This window comes from Sciurus carolinensis, chromosome 9, assembly GCF_902686445.1.
Source record: "Sciurus carolinensis chromosome 9, mSciCar1.2, whole genome shotgun sequence".
In the NCBI taxonomy this organism is placed as follows: Eukaryota; Metazoa; Chordata; class Mammalia; order Rodentia; family Sciuridae; genus Sciurus; species Sciurus carolinensis.
In genome coordinates, this window is record NC_062221.1 from 13439325 (window position 1) to 13459341 (window position 20017).

At 41.5% G+C, this 20017-nt stretch overlaps 1 protein-coding gene across 1 annotated transcript in view; it reads left to right on the forward strand.

Moving 5' to 3' along the window:
- Positions 1–20017, forward strand: part of Slc9a9 (solute carrier family 9 member A9) — a 547508-nt gene that overhangs the window by 41005 nt on the left and 486486 nt on the right. The window contains exons 3-4 of the mRNA XM_047564064.1: positions 11122–11199; positions 12733–12809. Of these exons, the coding sequence (XP_047420020.1) occupies positions 11122–11199; positions 12733–12809 (155 nt within the window). The remainder of the gene's footprint in view (positions 1–11121; positions 11200–12732; positions 12810–20017) is intronic.

The window sequence follows — 20017 nt, forward strand, 5'->3', positions numbered from 1 at the left end:
CATTGATCCAGTAGGCTACACAGCAGTTTAAGTGGACAAGATGCACATATATATTAATGAAGATAAATGTCAAAAACAATGCCAAATGCAAAAAGCAGGATAGATATTTGTCAAATTTCTGTAAAATTTTAAGAATACTAATTTTTGCTTACGGATATGCATATATATGAAGTGCATGAATACAGACATGGAGGGAAAGGACACCAACTTCAGAGTATCAGTTCTTTCTAGGAAGGGGTGAGGGAAACTTCTATACTGACATGTCACTTGAAATCTGTTGAAGGGCTGGGAGGTCGCTGGGTGGTAGAGGGCTTGCTCAGTGTGTGCAAGGCCCTGGATCCCATCCCCAGCAATGCAGTCCCCCCAAAAAATTGTTTGGAGCAAAATCAAGAACAGAAATATAATAAAAGAGAACATAATATAATAAAATGATTATAATACATTAATTTCTGGTTAGGATTTCCAGGCTCAGTGCAGCCTGGGAGTGACCTGGACCTGGCACACGCTCCTTGATTTCTTGGGGGACAATATTAGGTCAGGATTTCAAATAATTTTTTTTTTCTCAAAGTAAAAGCAGCACAACTTCATGGTGTATAAAACAGGTGAAGCAGAGCCGCTCCCCAGGGATGGGAGGGCAGAGCCCAGCAGGCTCAGGCACTTGTCCTATTACCCCCACCCTCCACAGAAGCGTGGCCACTAAGGCAGCTTCTCCCTCTGACAGCCCTGCGCTGACGGCATGGGTGACTCATGACATGAGCCTACCTGAGATGCGGGGAGGGCCTGCCCCTGCCAGGGCTCTGTAGCCAACACGCAGGGAAATGGAACTGGCTTTTTACCAACCTAATGTGGCCATTCCACAGATCTGAATGACTTGAGTAAGATTCTGCCGTGTTTTCTAAAATATTAATTTCCTTCTCCCCTTCCGCCTCTCCCCCTCCTTTCCTTCCCCTTCCTCTTCTTATTTTTTTCTTCTGCTCTTATCCCTTCTTGAACCCCTAAGCTTATTTAGCACCTCTTATTTGTACTATTGTCACTGTGTCCTGGTCACCTGCCTCCCTGCCTCTTTCCTTCCCTCTTCTGACCTTTGTCCCTTTATTCTCCTTCATTCTCCCTTTTCATCCAAAAGCCATTTATCAGATCCCTAAAATGCCCACCCCCTGGTCTCCTGAGCAAGGGGCCTGGAGCCCCCCACACCTGCTTCCTCTCCACTCACTTTTTCCTTAACCCTGGGACCCACTTCTGGGCTGAAGTCAACCCAAAGCATCCGCATACCTCCAGATGGTATGTTATGGGGTACAACTTAACAGTCCGATCACCACTGGGAAGTCCAAATTTGAGAGTCTTTATTAAGCCGGCCGCTGACTGTCTCACACAATGCCCCAAAAAATGGCTATTGGGAGAACAACCCCGACCACAGGATTGTAGGGGTTCTTATACCAAAAATCACATCAATCATAAGTGTCTGTTGCTATGATTCAAAATTACAAACTAACATCATGAGATCATCGACAGAGGGGGAAGTGGGTCACCTAGGTACAAACTAAAGAATGGTTACAAACAACCACACAATTACTGCTACATGATACACTGGTTAGGAGCAATAGAGATCGAAAGAGAGCAATTTTTCTTTACATAGGAATTATCATTCTGTATTGTTAAACACATCACACTAAGTAACTGATGATGGGCACAGAGGCGGGGTGTTCCTATGGGAGAAGCTTATTTCCTACATAACATGGAGTCTCAGAGCAAAATGGAGTCTGTTTAGTCATTTCCCTTAGAGTCTGGCCCGTAACATTCTCGTAGAGCCAGATCTGTCAGCCCGTCACAGGTGAACTCACGGGCTTTCTCCCCAGCCCTTGAGTGGCTTCTTTGTAGCTGACAGAGGATTAGGGTCGGTGCATCAGCTCCCCACCAGCCAACCCCGATCAGCCAGGTGCAGAAGCACGGGTTCCTTTCCAGGGGGGTTCCTGCTTGCCCCTGTCTGTGTTCATTGGATTTCAGATACATAGTGAATATGGGAAAATGTATGTCCCAAATGCAGAACTTTAAAAAGTGCTCGTGGCCTCTCTGAAGTTCCAGCTTCACTGGGCTCCCAGGGTTTGTGCCTGCCGAACCTGGCATCCTGTTCCGGGCATCCTGTTCTGGGAGCAGCAGCTCATTCCTCCACCCCTGCTCTGGCTTTCGGTGGTACTGAGCTTCATTCCCCTCTCTCTGATTGTTCCTTCATCATCTCCTCTGTCGGTGCCCCTCTCCTCTCCCCAACGCTGTGCTTGGTCCTCTTCTCCTTTCTGGGCCACTTCTCGGGGATCCCATCTCTACTCAGCAAGTCATTTCTTCCCCGCTGATGATTCTTATGCTCAAATCTTGAATGTTTCATTCAACATCTTCTCTTGCGCTTACCTGATTTGGTAACAAGTGGAGAAATAGATTCAGGAGTCAGAAAGAAAGAGATTGTTATGGTCTGGATGTGAGGTGTCCTCTAGAAGCTCACACGTGAGACAATGCAAGAAGGTTTGGAGGAGAAATGACTGGGTTGGAGAGCCTTAACCCATCAGTGACTTAATCCCCTGATGGGATTAACTGGGTGGTAACTGAAGTGGTGGGGTGTGCCTGGAGGAGGTGGGAATTAGGGCATGGTTTGGGTATATATTTTGTATTGGAGAGTGGAGACTCTGCTTCCTGATCACCATGATGCGAGCTGCTTCCCTCCACCACCCTCTCTGGCCATGATGTTCTGTCTCACTGGAACCCCGAGGAATGGAGCCAGCTTTCTATGGACTAAGACCTCTGAAACTGTGAGGCCTCAAATAAACTCTTCCTCCTCTCTAGTTGTGCTGGTCAGGTCATTTAGTCACAGCAGCGGAAAAGCTGACTAAAACAGATCAGAAGAGAAGTGCTAGAATCAGGCTTGGCCTGGGGGGTGACCTTGGCCGGATGCTCTATAAGGACTGACAGGAAGGAAGGCAAAAAGCATCAGAAATATAGGGAGTTTTTAGGGAAAGGGTTTGGAAGGATGTATATGCCTTCTGTCCACATCGAATTGGCCAGAACCCAGTCATATGGCCCCACCTGACAAGAAGGAAATGAAGTCTACATGTCTGACCAGGAAACGGGGTGTGTGAGCCCCAAGCAGGTTCAGCCGCACATGCCAGACATGCTGTTCTGCTCCTTGCTCTTTTGACTTGACAGTAAATTTTGGAGAGCTACCCGGTCAGCTCACACTATCTCAGCTTTTCCAAGGGGTGCATGGAATTCTGTGTCATGGATGATGTCACAATGGATTTAACTAGTCCATTCCACCATCCTCCTGTTACTTTTTTCTATTTTCCATTCTCTCATCTGCAGTGAATGTACAGTGTATATTTCCTACAAGTATACTCACAGGTTCAAGTATATGTGTAGGAAAAATTCCCATATTAGGTGTTGCTGAATGAAATATTACATAGACAGTTAATATTTTGATAGTAATTGTTATCCTTCTTAGAGATCATGCAAATTTATATTCCCAATAGCCATTTTATCATTCAATCTGTTTACATAAAATGTCTTGAATTTTCTTCATCCTTTAATAAATATAGTTTAAATTCATCTCCAGTGGATTTGAGAGAAGTTTATGGTCTGTATCCAGCCACTGGTCTGACCTCCCCCTCCATCCCTTAAGATCCTGCCTGGTCTATTTCTGTTCCCCAAGAATACTTTTTGTCTCCTATACCCAAAACATTGATTCATCATTTTATTTAATGTAGATTCAGGTTCGTGCTAATCAGAATTCTTTAAATTCATTATTCTAGTTAATCCTTGAAAGCCAACTTAGGTTGTGGGTATTTTCATGCTCACAGTGCAAATGAGGAAACTGAGGCTCAGAGAGGTCAAGTGAATAGACTCAGGTCATCTAATCAGTATGCACTATGTTGTTAAGTATTCCGGTCTGGTCTGCCTCTCACTCTGGTGTTCCTCAAGCCAATGCATAACTGAAGGAAGAGGAAAGAAAATGTTTACCCTTGAGTGGTCCCTAGGTGTGTCCCAAAGCTGCCTGCCCAGAGGGAGCCAAGTTTTCTTTGAAGTTTCCTATTTGTATTAAAAATCCATACAGATCTTGAATTTCACTTTCTAATATATGTGCATTTATTTTAATATTTAAAATATTTTAAATGTTTTATTTGTTCTAATTTGTACATGACAGTAGAATACATTTATACATTTTGATATATCATACATAAATGGAGTGTAATCTCTCATTTTTCTGATTATACATATTGTAGGATCACTTCAGTCATGCAGTCATATATGTACATGAGGTAATAATGTCTGTTTCACTCTATTATTCCTTCCCCCATACTCCCTCCCTTCCCTTTACTCCCCTCTACCTAATCTAATGTAATTCTATTCTTCCCTACCCCCACACCTTATTGTGAATTAGCATCTGCATGTCAGAGAAAACATTCAGCCTTTGGTTTTTGGGTTTGGTTTATTTCACTTAGCATGACATTCTCTAACTCCATACATTTACCAACAACTATCATAATTTCATTCTTCTTTAAAGCTGAATAATATTCCATTGTGTGTGTGTGTGTGCGCATGCATGTGTGCATGTGTGCGTGCATGTGCGTGTGTGCGTGTGTGTGTGTGTGTGTGTGTGTGTGTGTGTATCACATTTTCTTTATCCATTTAATCTGTTGAAGGGTATCTAGGTTGGTTCCATATTTTAGCTATGTTGAATTGAGCTGCTATAAACATTGATGTGGCTGTGTCACTGTAGTGTGTTGATTTTAAGTCCTTTGGGTATAAACCGAGGAGTGGGATAACTGGGTCAAATGGTGGTTCCATTCCACGTTTTCTGAGGAATCTCCATACTGCTTTCCATAATGGTTGCAACCATTTTGCATTCCCATCAGCAATGCATAAGTGTACCTTTTTCCCCACATTTTAAATTATTTGCTCCCAACTATAACTGAAACTCCAGGAAGCTGCCAGTTTCCTCTGTGGGGAAACCCAAGCCCATGGGTAAGTCAGGCAAAAGTCATGCTCTGCATGTGAGTGCTCCTGGATAGACTCACACTTGACCTTCTCAAGCCAGCTCAGATGCTGCTGCCACATCAGCCTTCTTGCAGGGTCAGCAAGCCCATTGTGGCGTCTGTCTGGGAGAACCCTGAATTATAGTTTACCTCCATGCTCTGAGCTTCAGTTGTGCAGGGTCTTCCTTTGCTTTGGCCATAGTCTTTGTGGAATCAGTTTCTATTATTTAGGATATCTTCACATTCCTTACAGCAAGAAGAGGCTTGCAAAATTTGTAATGAATGAATCATCAAAGATGATCAAACCCTTTATTGTGCTACCATTTTTATTTGTCCAAAGGAATCAGAAAATACCAAAATAACAAAAACCTAGTTCTTAGTCCTAAAGCTTGCTTCAAGTAGTTAAACTGGTCCAGTGATCCCTTGGAAAGCACACATGTAGTTTGCCTGTGCATGTCCATCCTATTCCCAGTGATGTTGTCACATTGATTGACACTGGGCCTGCCATTAATTTCTCCTGTCTCTGGAAAATAGGGATAATTGCATTTGCTAGCTACCACTCAGAAATGTTGTCAGAGTTGATGAAAGAATGTTTTTAAAAGACCTCTTTGGAAGGATCAGGGCACATAAATCACAGTCCCTCACTAGGGTCTTTATTTTAAAGCTTATTTATTTAGTAGTTCTGTAGAATATAGACATTTCTTCCCAGATAAGTCATATTGAGCACTGCATGCCTTGATACTCAGGTCCAAATAGAATTTTGTATCTATAACCTTCTGATGAACTTGGATATTAAACTTGGTACATTCTTTCTAGTCTTGGAAATTTTCTAGTTGTTTATCTCCGTGAACATATGTCTGGGTCATTTCTAGTCAAATACTGGTGAATGTGGGAGATGATATTTAAAATACACTGCATCATTGTGAACATATTGATATTTCTCTCTACTGATATTATCTTTAAGAATTGAACTCTAATGTTAAAATTTTCACAGCTTTCTTGAAACATACATAATTCTTCCATCTCAGAGTCTCAGTTCTGTTGTTCCAAATTAACCACACTTTGTGTTGCATAATAGAATATCTAAAAACAAAATAATATGAATTTTAAATTCTGGTAACTGTCTAAAAATGTACTAGGTGATTGCCACTGGTCACCAGTGTTAAAGTAAAAATCCATCCCCTTACTTGCCCTGCCTTCAGTTCAAGTGCTCAGTAGGTCATGTGACTGGTGGCTACTGTATCACACGGACTTAGAATACATCCATCATCACAAAACGAAGTCTGTTGGTCAGCATTTGTCTCTAAGACAAGTCCAGCACTTGACTTATAAGACTAATGAAAGTCCTGTTTGGGAAACATTTTTTAGCTTTCTGCTCTTCTTTCTCCTCTACCCCTCCCTTTGGATGATTTCCCCCCTTTGTATTATAATAAAAAATTTTAATTGTTTAGTCTTTTAAAAACCTCCAAGGACCTTGATTTGAACACAGAGTCTGAAGAAAATGACATGTGGAATTTCCCATCTGGAGGTTGGGACAGTGGCAGATCCAGCCATTTCTGAGAAATTGCCTGGGTTTGGAGTTACTCCCAGAATTCTGATTTAGCAGCTCCTAAGCTTACAGCAAGTCTGAAAGGAACACAAATCTGTTTTGTATATACAAATAAATCCTTGTATGCCGCATGCCATTCTCAGCCTGCCAGCTTCTTCTGGTTGCTCCAGAAAGTATAATTCAATAGCACGTTAGTTAACCTGCATGAAGGGAACAGAGCACCCTGATTATTGGAATGTTCTGGTTGAGTGATTAACCTGATTTTTTGCAGAAAAGCTGCTGAGGCAAGGGTTTTGTGTGAGGAGTTTGTGCCACTGTGGCCGCTCTTGCAGATAATGACAGTTGCATTGCTTCATCCCCCGCACTCGGCAATACATCTCCATGCTAAAACCTTCCAACACACAATGGTTATACTCACAAGAAGTCTCATAAAAATAGATCAACAATGGTGTCTCTGATCATCCTAGAAAAGAGAGTAAACAGAGAAGCAAATTAAAATCTTTACACACATTTTGGCACAGTTGGGCAACCTTCAGGATTTCCTGATAATAGAACAAATCTTCAAAAAGTGTGCATTGAAAATATTTATTCATGTATTTAATTTTCTTTAGTAATAAACATAAAGTGCTTCCTGGATGGCAGATAATGCTTCAAGGGCTTTCCAAATATTAATTCATTTAATCCTTATAGCCAGCTTCTTATTAGATTATTATGTTCACTGTAAAGATCAGGAAACTGAGGCACAGAGAGTTTAAATTCTTCTCTGTGTCCCAGAGCTTGGGACTTGAATCCAGGAAACTTGACTCCGAGTATTCACCCCCTAAAACCACTGCTTTCTCTTTTCTTACGCTGTTGGTTTTCTTACAGTAAAAGCCAGAACTTCTCGAGGTAAAAAGTGAAATCAAAACATGAATGCTTCTCTCCAAAAGCCATTATAAAACTTCTGGACCAAAGGAAAGATTTATTAAGAGCCCAGAATAAATCATAAAACACACTACCTGTAGCAGTAGGCTGATTTTCCAAAAGTCAAATAATGTAATATGTTTGATTTATATGTGGATGGACAAAGCATTGTTTTTTACCTTGTGTGTTGATTGTTGTTTTCAAAAGGATTTTTTTACTGAGGGTTTTAAATGAACCAATGTAACAAAAGAGATGACTAGAGTTTCATGGTGCCTGCATGATGTAAGTGTATAATTCTTCTAGAAGTGTGGAGTGTGTGAGAGGAAACCTACCATTAATGAGCTGCTACTATCTAGCAGGCACTGACCTCAGGGTTCCTTAGTTACTTTAAGCAAAACACCTAGTTCTGGTTTTCTCCTTTCCTTCCTTTTATCCCTGGCACCTAATCTGCCAAGTGCCCATTTGGTCTCCAGGGTCTCTGGAGACTCTGTTTTCCCCAGCTCCAGGCCTCCATCCTCTCTCCTCTTGGTTATGTGGCCCTCACCCATGTGCTGCTCTTGAAACATAAATCACATCCTCTCTCAATCCTGCTCCAAATTCCCACAATTGCCATTCAAAAGCAATGGTCGGTCTCACCTTCTTCTTTGGTCTTACCTCCCAGCTCCTGCCACCCAGGCCTTCGTTCACCAACACATGCAGCTATTTTCTGCCTTAGATCTTTGCATGTGCTCATCTCTCTGCATGGAATGTTCTCTCCACTCTTCTGTCGGGGGACTTTGCTGCTTTAGCCTCTTAGCTTAATTCTCACTTCCTCGGAAAACCCTTCCTGGTCATCCACCTAATCCCTCCTTGCTGTCTCTGACACAGCCCTTTGATCATGTGAGCAGGTAGTTTAGTTGAGTCTGCCTTCATAACTGTCAGGGGGGCTCCCGAGGGCAGGAACTTGGTCACCACTCTGTCTCTGATGTCTAATACAGGGTCTGACCTGAAGAAATTCTTTATGAACAATGGATTTTCCCATGGGGTAGGATTCACTCATCTTTAGAAAATGGCCCTGGGGTCAACTGTCTTTGGTTACACACATAGTGAGTGGTCTGTTTGCTTACAATTATGATGACAAAGTTGCCTGGAGGACATTAAGGTGTGGACAGAGCGAATCTTAAGTAACTTGTGATGGCAGAATAGAAGGCAGAGCCTCCTTGTGTTGGGCATGTGGAACATCAGAGTGTAGAAACAGGCAGGCCCGGGAGAAAACACCTGGGCGAGAACCTCAGCTCCTTCCTTTAGTTACTGCCTGACCTTGTCCAGCCAAAACTTCTCTATGCCTTGGTTTTCCCCTATGAAAAATGTGCCTGTTCATCACTTTTATCTTCAGTGCCTAGCGTACATCCTGGAATGAATGACCTAATGCAGAGTGAATGAAATGCATGAATTCCCCCTTGTCTTTTTTCCTGTGGGGACTAAATGAAATGTCACACTTAGAGTATCCAGTGACGTGCCTGGGAGAGAGTAGGTACTTGCACCTGCTAAGAAAACATCTCTTTCTTTCTCCTGGCCAACCTCTTCTTTTTCTCAGGTGTTCGGTCACAGGCAGTACACCACCTTGGTTTGGGTTCAGCTGAGGGAAGGCCTGAGAGAGCAGAGGCCTTCCCCACAGTCTCCAAATGGTTCATAAATTGTATCTGCCCTATCAGGTGTGGAAAAATGAATCAAAATGAGGGCATGTCCTTTGCTGAAGAAGTTTGCCTCTTAGTAGGAGAAACTAGAATAACGTGGGTAAAGCAATGATCTAGACAAGAGAGCCGAAGGTCACTGACCACACCTACTGCAAGACTGGGTAGGAAGACTTTCCCCTCCTTTTCTCCCTCCTTTTGTATGAGGAGCATCATGTCAAGCGCCAAGAGATGGGAGCACATGCCATGGTCTCCATTCCTCCTAAAGGATGGGCTTGTGCAGCCCCGGGACCCCTGGCTGAAGGGTCCAGGAGTTGTCACCAGTGCTTAGGGTCTTCCCCTGGCTTGGTGTGAAGAGATGAGCCGAGTCTGTCACAGCTCATTTCTCATGGGTTTGACTCTTGGTAAACCAACATTGGAGATCCAGGGGCTCCAGCGATTACTGTGAGACCAAGGCCCCCCTGGGCCAGGGAGAGCTGAGAAAGTAGCAGAGGGCTCAGGGTCTAGGATGGAGCCCAGCTGACCGCCCTGGATGCTCAGTAGTGCAGGTGGTGGCATTAACAGGTGACTAACTAGGTTTGTGAGTTAGGCAACTCCTACTCCCTCCACCTTCCCCTTCCCATATGTTAATTAGATAAGCAGAATGGAAGGCCAGTCCCAGGAAGGCAGAAAAGAGCCTCTGACAATTCCCAGAGAGGCCAAAAGGGAAAACGGGAGTTAAGAGAGGCTGTTCTTAATTTTTTTTTTTTTAACTTAAACAATCTTTACCTGTAATGCAGGTGAGTATAATGCATTTCATTTTAATAAGTTTGATTCTAAAATAGGTACTTATTTTTCCTTTCCATTTAAGCAAATTATGTACTGAGCAATGAGCCAGACACTGGGAGGCATTGAGGCTACACAGGATTGACTAGGGCATCATTGTGACCCTTGCTAAGCTTCCACTTAAGGGGGAAATGGTCAAACCCAACCCACTCATCAAGCGAAGTACCGCAGGAGACACAGCTTCTACCCAGGAGGGTCCAAGGGCTGAAAAAGCACAAGGGAGAGAAGGATCAGCTTGGACTGGGACATCAGGCAGATTTCACAGGGACGTCATTTTTGAGATCCAGCTTCAGAGAGGAGTAGACTAAGTCACACAAGGGGAAGGAAATTACAAATCGTAGTTGTGAAACCCATGCAGCAAAAGACAGAAGAGTACTCTAATGGCTAGACGGCCTAGTGGTGACGTAATGGGTGGCCTGTGACAGAAAGAGAGGTGGAGGGAGGCAGGCAGGGGGAAGGACACAGGGTGGAGAGAAGTGGGGAAAGATGAGGAGTATAGGTGGCTTTGGAGGTTAAAAGAACCCTTCTTTTCAGATGACACAGTACGTGGCAGATGTTGGATTCAAGAATTCCTACCTCTCATTTCATTGTATTTCATACTTGTGTTTTGGCCAAGTTTATTTTAGCATTTAAGTAAAAACCAATAAAGAAATACTGGAAAAATCCACTTTTCATTTTCAGATGTGTTTTTCCATAGTCTGGAAAGGAGCTTAAACTTTGAGATAGGATAAAACAGGGAAAACCAAGACCAAATATGTACAAATTTTGGATTTGGAGAAAACGAAATAAATCCTTGTCAGAAGCTAAAATAACTTGAGTACTACTAATTCCTTTGATCAGGAAAAAAGGTACACAATAGAAAACATTTAAAATATGAGAAATTAATAACTAATCAAAAGAAAATGCTTTCTTCCCCAGACAGATTTCCTTGAATTTTTGTTGTGGTTGTTATTGTTAGTAATAGAATGGGACTTATACATTTATGATTTCTAAATTTACATTTTCTCATATTTTTATTTCTTCTAATTTAATAGTGTGTTAATATGCCTCATACAAGCTTAGCCAAAGCAACTATTACTTTTTTTTTTTTTTTGAACATTCTTAATGGTCTAAAGTAACATTTTTCTAACTGTACTTTTGTCTTTTCTGGCAGATGACATTTGATCCAGAAATCTTCTTCAATGTTTTACTGCCACCAATTATATTTCATGCAGGATATAGTCTAAAGAAGGTAAATACATAGTGATCTTTGCTTTTTCTTTTCTTTTTTTTTTTTTTTTTTTTAGCCTTAAGTAGAGAATTTTGCTTATACTAAAAAGCAAACCAAAACCAATTATTTTATAAACCTACCTATCTGGTAAGAATATCATGATCTCAGATTGCAGAATAAAGATTCAAACCTGACATACTCACAGTTGTTCTGAACCTACTGTGCCGAATACCCAGACCCTTAGTCACATGCAACTATTGAGCCCTTGAAATGTGGCTAGTCAGAATTGAGATGCTCTCTAAGTGTAAAATGTACACCAGATTTTAAAGACTTGGTATTTAGAAAAAGAATGTAAACTATCTCAATAATGTTTTATGTTGATTTTATGTAGAAATGATAGCATTTTGTCTATATTGGGTAAAATAAAACATTATCAAACTTCATTTCACCCTTTTAAAATTTATTTTAACAGGGCTAGAAAAATTTAAATGACATATGGCTTGCATTATAGTTCTGTTGGGCAGTGTTATTCTAGATGATTGTAATGAAAGATCTCATGCATTAATATGGGGTTTTTCCATCAGGGTATAAACTCAAGAATACTATTGACCTTCGTGGAGAGAAAGCCTGGTCTTTACTTCCTTAACATTACTTAGGCACAGCCTGACTACATTCCATGGGTTAGTCATTCACAGAAGTGTGGAAGTGCAGGTATATCCTAAGCCACAGAATAAGGCTCTGGCCTGTAGATTTTTGAGATGCAGGACTAATGAACTGATTTTCTGCTGCCTACCCCGGCCCAGGAAATGCCTGGGATTGTCCTCCCCTTGGCCTGGCTTCTCCAGCAGGCAGGCAGCTTCTGCATTACAGATCTGATTGCTATGTGTGTACTCCAGACTCCCTCTTGCTGTCAGTGCTGGCTGCTCAGATCCCACAGAAGCACCGAAAGGGAGTTTTCCCAAGCAAGCATTCGAAAAGATGTAGCAGGCTGAATTGATTTAAGGTCATCCATTCTCATCCCTAACTCTAAGGCTAGGCATTGTTTCGTGGTTGATTCTTTAAATTGTCCAGATTTTTAACAATTGGTTTCATCATATTCAGAAAAAAAAAAAGAGAGAAGTCAGAGCCAATTAAAGTCAAAAGGCAACTTAAATCTCTTCAAATAGATTTTTTTAAATGATAAAGGAGTTGCACTTACAAAAAGACTTGAAATGCATCTTCCATGAAATGTCCCAGAGTCCTGCGTAGTCACTCCCCTGTCCCTTCCCTCCTGCTCAGTCCAGCGAGCTCTGGCAGTTGCCTCATTCCTACCCTGGTCATCTTGCAGATGGCTTTCCCCCCTGTTTCTTTCCTTCTTCCTCTGTCCCTTGCAATGAAATCACTTAAGTCTCCATGGGCACAGTAAGGCCAGGAATGAAGCTCCAGAAATAAAATTCGTCTAAACCATGAGGAAGGGAGGGCTGGCAAAAGAGTACATTTGTTTTTATTTCCTGTTCCCTGTGAATGCAGATGTACTCCATGAAGGTTTGACTTTTATTTGTTGTTTCTCCTCAGAGACATTTTTTTCAGAACCTGGGATCTATTTTAACATATGCCTTCTTGGGAACTGCCATCTCCTGTATGGTCATTGGGTAAGTGGCATGCGCAATCGGAGTTCCCAGTGGTGGTGGGGGGGTCAGTGATCTGTGGGAGGGATCTTACACTTCCTGGACTCAGGCTGGTGGGGCCAGTTGTCTGTTTTATCAGTGCATCACATCTGGGTTTGTTTGGTTTTGTTGCCATGCTGGGGATGAACCCAGCGCCCCATGCATGCTAGGCAGATGCTGTACCAGTGAGTTACAGCCCCGGCGCCAGTCAATCACAGCTTTGTCCATTTTTTCAATTCAGTTCCAAAGTTTACATATCTTTCAACAAACATGAGGCATCAAATCAAAGCAGACTGCAGTTGGATTGCTGGCTTTTCTCTGTGAGCTTTGGACTTCTGGTTTAGGGACTGGGAATCCCTTGGCTTGAGTTATGTGGAACATATTGTGTTATTTTTTCTGCTTCAACAATGTGGACTGCTCACCCTGCAGATAGACTCATTTTTTCCCATCATCTTTGCAGGACCCTACTTGTATTTGACAGGAGTACAATAGTAACTATATGTCAAGGGGTTTCTTTTTAAAGGAAAGTTTACAAGAGAGCAGTATGAAGCCGATACATCCAAATGCCAGCAGAATTGTATAATATTGGGATGGCCTTTTGGTCGATACACTGTAGAATGAGGACTTCTTTTCTCAATGTATTTTACTGGTTATTCCACTGAACTCGAAGTCAAACTGTATAGACTCTGGCTCACAGCTCATCATAAAGCAAAATGTGGTCCAAAACGATGAACCAGTCCAATTTGCTTAAACTTCGATCGAATACATTAAAGCTCCACTGTAGGAAAAAAATGTCCAAATGCTAAGACCATGATGATGTAGAAGTTTTAAATGATGTATTTCGGTCACCTCTCCCGTGGGTTTGACTGCAGACAGCTGCTGTAGCTAGAACACAAGGAACTGGTGCTGAGCACACCCTGCCCATGCCCCAGACTTCTCTCATGCAGTGTTTAGTGCCTTCGTGTGGAAGGCTGGGGAGGTGACAGGTGTCTTCCTGCAAACCTGAAAGCGGCGGCAGGTGTGGGGGGTCTTAGTTGGGGGGGACTGTTGAATGCTCTCCTGAATTTTGGAGTTCAGACTAGAGCAACTCAATCTATACTGTATGAAAATATTCAGCACCGTCAAGGCAGAGAAGATGCTAAAGATGTTAGCACCCGAAGGTGGAGGCTTGCAAGAAGACAGAGGGGGAGGCTCATCAAGTCTGGACACCTAAGTGGTCTTTAAACTATGTCCGGAGAGATGCCATAAATTGATCCTTGATGAAGTGTGTTCCTGGGGGTCTTTTCTGATCTGTGAGTATGCCATAGCTTCCTATTCAAAGGTCAAAATTGGCAAAGAACTTAGAGCCTATGGAATCAAAGCCTCTCACTCTGAAGCTGGTCCATCTTGAAAGGCTCCTTAACTGGGTCACTCTTACGTCTCTGAGAGGCGGGGCCATGATCAAGTCGGGACTCAGAACTCCAGCTCCTCACCCAGCAGGTCTTGCCACTGCCCCTCCCCTTCTAGAAGTTTCTTTTGCATTCCTATACATCCTGGTACATTGAACCTATACACTGACAGAGGTTTTTGAGATGTGTGGCCTCTCAACAATTGTCCCTTGCTTTATAGCACAAACTGATTCTAGCAGTTTTAGAAAACAGGGATTTGAAATTTATAACAGATGCAAATTTTAAACTTTTAGGTAATACTAAATTATGGAATAATCACTTTTCATTATCTTGTTTTCCTTGTACAACGGATTATAGGTATATTTACATGTACTTATTTTTATTATAACTTTCACTATTATGAAAAAGATAATTTTTTTTCTTGGGCAATTTCATTAATTCATTCATTTATCTATCTAATTATTTACTTGTTTTTGCAGTACTGGGGATTGAACCCAGGGCCTCATGCATACTGGGCAGGTGCTCTACCACCAAGCTTTGTCCCCATCCCTTTTTACTTTATTTTTTGAGACAGGGTCTCACTATGTTGCCCAGGCTGGCCTTGAATAGCTGGGATTACCGTTGTGCACCCTAAGCCTAGATTTTTGTGGGTTTCTTAATATCTGTAAGAAAAAAAGAAACAATACATAATTGTGTGTGTGCATGTGTGTGTGTGTGTGTTGTATATAATTGTCTTTTTCAAAATATGTCCATTTAAGAGATCTGGTAATTTTCATGTATTAGAATTGAGAACTCCTTTAATTGAATTTAAGAGTTCAACTAACAATTTAAAACATAGAGTAATATGAATAAAAGTGTTGCCTTGAGAAAACTCTTAGAACCAATGTATTTGTTTGTACGGGGTATAATAAATAAGAAGAGCAAAAATGTATAGGGTGCCTTTTTAATGTGGGTCATGAGAGTAAAGTGCATGGGAGAGAGCAGAAACATTTCAGGATCTTATCTAGAAAGGTAAGGGACATCACTGAGGAGTTTTAGCTTCAATAAGGAGAGGCTGATACTTTAGGAAGGTCTCTCTGCTGCTCATGTGGAAGAGAAATTTCAGAGTGGGGTGGGGATGTCAGGGGACCATTTAAGAGGCAATTTCCACAGGCCAGGCTCGAAATGGGCCCAAACAGTGGCAGAAAGGGGAATGTGGAGTCATCAGTTTGTTGAAATGCTGGGAGAGAATGGCGTCTCCCAGGGCAAGGGCATGAAGGAAGAAGGGAGGGACAGCACTACCTGAAGCAAGGGGAGAGGTGCTCACAAAGGGACCAGGAAACATGTCGCTCAGAACAGGAAGCAGATCAACAGAGGAAGAGGAAGAGGGAGGTGGGCGGCGCCTGACGCAGGGAGGTCCCCTGGCATAGGAATTGTAGTAGCCATTGAATTTGACCCCTAAGACATGAGGCAACAATTTTTATTTGTTCTGTGGATGAAAAATGAAGGGAGAGTATTCACAGGTCCATTTGTTTTAAGTAGGTTATGATAAGAAAGGAGAATTGGTTTTAGGTGTTCGATCTTACATATAATTTCAGAATTTTTGAAAGAGAGACACACACTTAAATTCAGACCAACCTGATACTATCATAACTTGGTGACCCTTATTACATGAGAGAGAATCAAACCTTAGAAAAGGTTCATATTTTTACAAATGTATTTTTATGATAAATATTTTATGTTTAAAAGCTTTATCCTATAGACATGATACATATTTTGTGATGAGTATATTTTATGATATAAATTTTTTATGATAAATTAAGGTGGTAAGAACAATCACAAACATTTCCTGAATACTTGATATGTACTATTATGGTTTGGATGTGAGGTGCACCCCAGGAGCTCACGTGAGAGACAATGCAGGAAGGTTCAGAGAAGAAATGATTGGGCTATGAGAGCCTCAACCCAATCAGTGAATGAATCACCTGTGGGATTAATTGAGTGATAATTGAAGGCAGGTGGGGTGTGGCTGGAGGCCGTGGTTCATTGGGGGCGTGACTTTGGGTATGTGTTTGTATCTGGTGAGTGGAGTCCCTCTCTCTGCTTCTCAATCACCTGTGAGCTGCTTCCCCTGCCACACTCTTCAGCCATGATGTTGTGCCTCACCTCAAGCCCCAAGGAATGGAGCCTACTGTCTGTGAATTGGGACCTCTGAAACCCTGAGCCCTCAAATAAACTTTTTCTCCTCTACAGTTGTTCTGGTTCGGGTCTTTTTGTCACTGGCAAAACAAAGCTGACAAAAAAATATACCATTATATACCATGCTCTTTTTTAAAAAAACATTTTTTTTAGTTGTAGATGGACACAATGCCTTTATTTCATTTATTGGGCTGGGGATATAGCTCAGTTGGTAGAGTGCTTGCCTCACAAGCATAAGACCCTGGGTTCAATCCCCAGCACTGCAAAAAATAAATAAATAAATAAATAAAATAAAATTTTTTTTTAATTTCATTTATTTTTATGTGGTGTTTAGGATTGAACTCAGTGCCTCACTCATGCCAGGCAAGGGCTCTACTGAGCTACAACTCCAGCCCCCATGCCCTTTTTTTAAAGTAATTTATATGGATTATCTCATTTCATCCTCCAAATAATCCTATTAAGAAGATATTACTTATTACTGTCATTTAACAGATGAGACAACTGAGTTTCAGAGAGAATAACACAGTGGGAAGTAAAAGAACTGGGATTAGTAATTAAATAGTCTGGCTCCAGAATGAAATTCTTAATGCTAAAAAAAAAAAAAAAAAAAAAGCTTTGCTTCTGTTTGTTGAATATTATCATTAGAAAGTAAAATTATGTTCATTAGTCAGGATTCAGTAACATGCCACATGTTTCTTCGTTAGCGCAGTAGGCGTTGTCAGACAGGGAGATTTTTACCCAGGAATGTCCCATTCTTGCGGGTAGGAAGGGAAGCCTGGGTTTAGGCAGTACGCATATTTATATGAATTGGGCAGGAGGAAGGGAGGGCTCAGGATGGTCCCTTAGACTGAACCCTGTGAGAGTGATTTCACCAAGGAAGTGACCCTGGTGAGTCATTTAGTGGGGAAAGAGAAGGCAGTTCAGTTTTGCATGCCATGCCACCAAGTTCCTTGCTCTGGTGGACGCGGAGCATCGTGTCAGGTTCCAGGTCGGAGGGAGGGTTTCACATTACTTCACAGTCTCAGAGGATGTGGGACCTGAAATGTTTCAGTCAGCCAACAAAAGGCCAGGAAGTCCCAGATCAGAAATGTATAGGAATGGGAAGGCCAAGGAGAGGGACCATGAGACCTGACTAGCCCTCAGCCATGGTCTGCTGAAGCTGGGTACTGGATCTGGACAGACTTCAGGTTGGCTCTAGAGCAGGGCTCAGGTGCTTTATAGGCATTAAAGTTCTTTTCTTTTTTAATTGAATTGATTGGACTCAGGGGCACTTACCCACTAAACCACATCCCCAGCCCTTTTTATTTTTCAATTTGAGACAGGGCCTTGCTAAGTTGATTAGGGCCTCGATGAGACTGACGTTGAACTTGCAATCCTCCTGCCTCAGTCCCCCAAGCTGCTGGGATTACAGGTGTGCGCCACTGCACGCAGCTAGGAATGAAAATTCTTGTGTTCATTTGAATAGGTTCTTAATTAAATTTATAAACTCAATATCACTTCTGAAATTAGATCTAAACCATCTTTCACATTACACAGGAAAGTTTAACAATATCCCTTTGGCAATAGTATCAAAGAAACCTTTTTTGTTTTGTTTTTAATAAGGATGAACTGTTCTTAAAAAATTCAACCAGCTGATTTAGTATCATCCCACATTTTATTACTTAAGGAATATTAGCTTAACCATATCACTGCTTTTTAAAAAAAACATGTAGTTGAAATATTTCTCTATTTAGCTCCTCCACTCTTGGGAACTGTTCCTTTACCTTTGACCCTATGTCTACCTGTGTACCATGCAAGTGTTGCAATGACAATCTATACATTTTGTCCTAGAATTCATTAGTATCTCTGAAATGCTTCTTTTTCAAGAGCAAACAGAACAGTACTCTTTTAGTTTCTCTGTTAATGGGGAATTTAATCAAATTCCACAATATAAAAACTATTTAGAGAAGAAACATGAATCTAAATGATCCCAACATGGGGTGTTAATTTTAAGACAAGTCAACATTTTAGATTTCCTCCCTGTGCCTAAGCTTTCTACCTGTGTCATTTTATTGTCATAATACCCTCATGAGGCAAGCACTCCTTTTAGGCTGAGACTTGCTCAAAGTTACGTGGCACAGAGGCGTTGCACATGACTGAGTCAGCCAACTACAGAAAGCACGCTCAGGGTCTCGGTGGCCTCCTTCCCTCCTTCTACCACGACGCCATACGTTCCTTGTAGTATTTTGCAGTTAATAATTATACCTGCCTGATAAAATAAGCCTTCAGTAATTTCAGATTTTTTAATTTATCATTATGTCTAACTGAAAAAAAAAAAACAACTCTAACTATTTAAGATTTAACTGTGAACATAACTGCAAAGAAGAAATGTCTTTTCCTGGAGGTTTTTGGAGGGATAGTTTGAATCCATTTTACTTCTTCAAATCACTAGATTCTTGGTAATCTGCTTAGGAAAACCTGGATTTATAAACATGAGGTGGTTCACATCATTTGTTGCCCACATCCTTAGGACTATTGGTTTTCTGTTTGGGCTCCTTAATACCACCCTATAGATTCTATGCTTGACACCCCTGCCCACCTGTCCATGAGTCATAGGAGTGAAGAGGTCCCCAGGGGAGGTTCTTCTCTGCCCTCTGGGCCACCAAGCCTATTTACCTGGGGACCTGTAGACCCAGGTGACCTTCATACTGCTTCTGCTGCATCTGGAATTACTGTCGCTCTGTCCTTACTTAGGAGAAGGTATGGTGAGGCTCAGCTTCCAGCACAGACTTCTAAGTTTGGAAGAAGGAACACAGTTTAGTCCAGAACCCAAACCTGAAGGTGTGTCATTGCTAGGTGGACACTGAGACACACTTCGGTGCCTTACGCTCTAACCTTGACCAAGAACAGATTAGAACTTGTTCTTACCCCAGGGAACAGGGACTCTAAGAGGGTGCATAGAAGGACTTCAGGGAGGTAGAGGAACTCCTTCAGGTCCTTGTGGATTTTCCTTAGGAGAGAGTCTACAAAGATTTAACCATTGCATCAGATTCTCCAGGGAGCTGCAGGTCACAAAGCAAAGAAGCTGCATGTTTTTCAAGAGCCTAGGCCAAGACACAGTCAAAACAGGGAAGCATTTATGTATCTCCATATTTAGTTAGAACTGAAGGCTTCTCTAGGATGGATTTAGGGTGGCCATCGAGTCTGAAATTATGCATTTTATTTCATTATCATGAATTTTAAGGTAATGACAGTAAGCTAGATGTAGCTGTGTTCCTAGATTTGGGGGGCCATGCAGTATATATTCCAAGAGTTATTGGAGAAAGATTGGTTGTAGGTCTACAAATGAATATTTATTTTTACAAAATAACTCCAAACTGTTTTCTGAAGCAACAGTACCAAATTTTCCTCTTATTTTTTGGCAACTTAAGAGGTATAAAATAAAATTCTATTTTGGTCTTTTTTTGTATTTCCCTGATTATTAATTAAGTTGGTTATATTTTTGTATGATACCTTTTTTCTATTTTTCTTTTGAATTGCTTCATTAATTTGGCAGAGTTCTTGAAATATACCACTCTTTTTAATCCATAGTCACTTGTATATTTTGCAAATACTTCTTAGTTTGTGTCTTCTACATGGTGTTTTCTA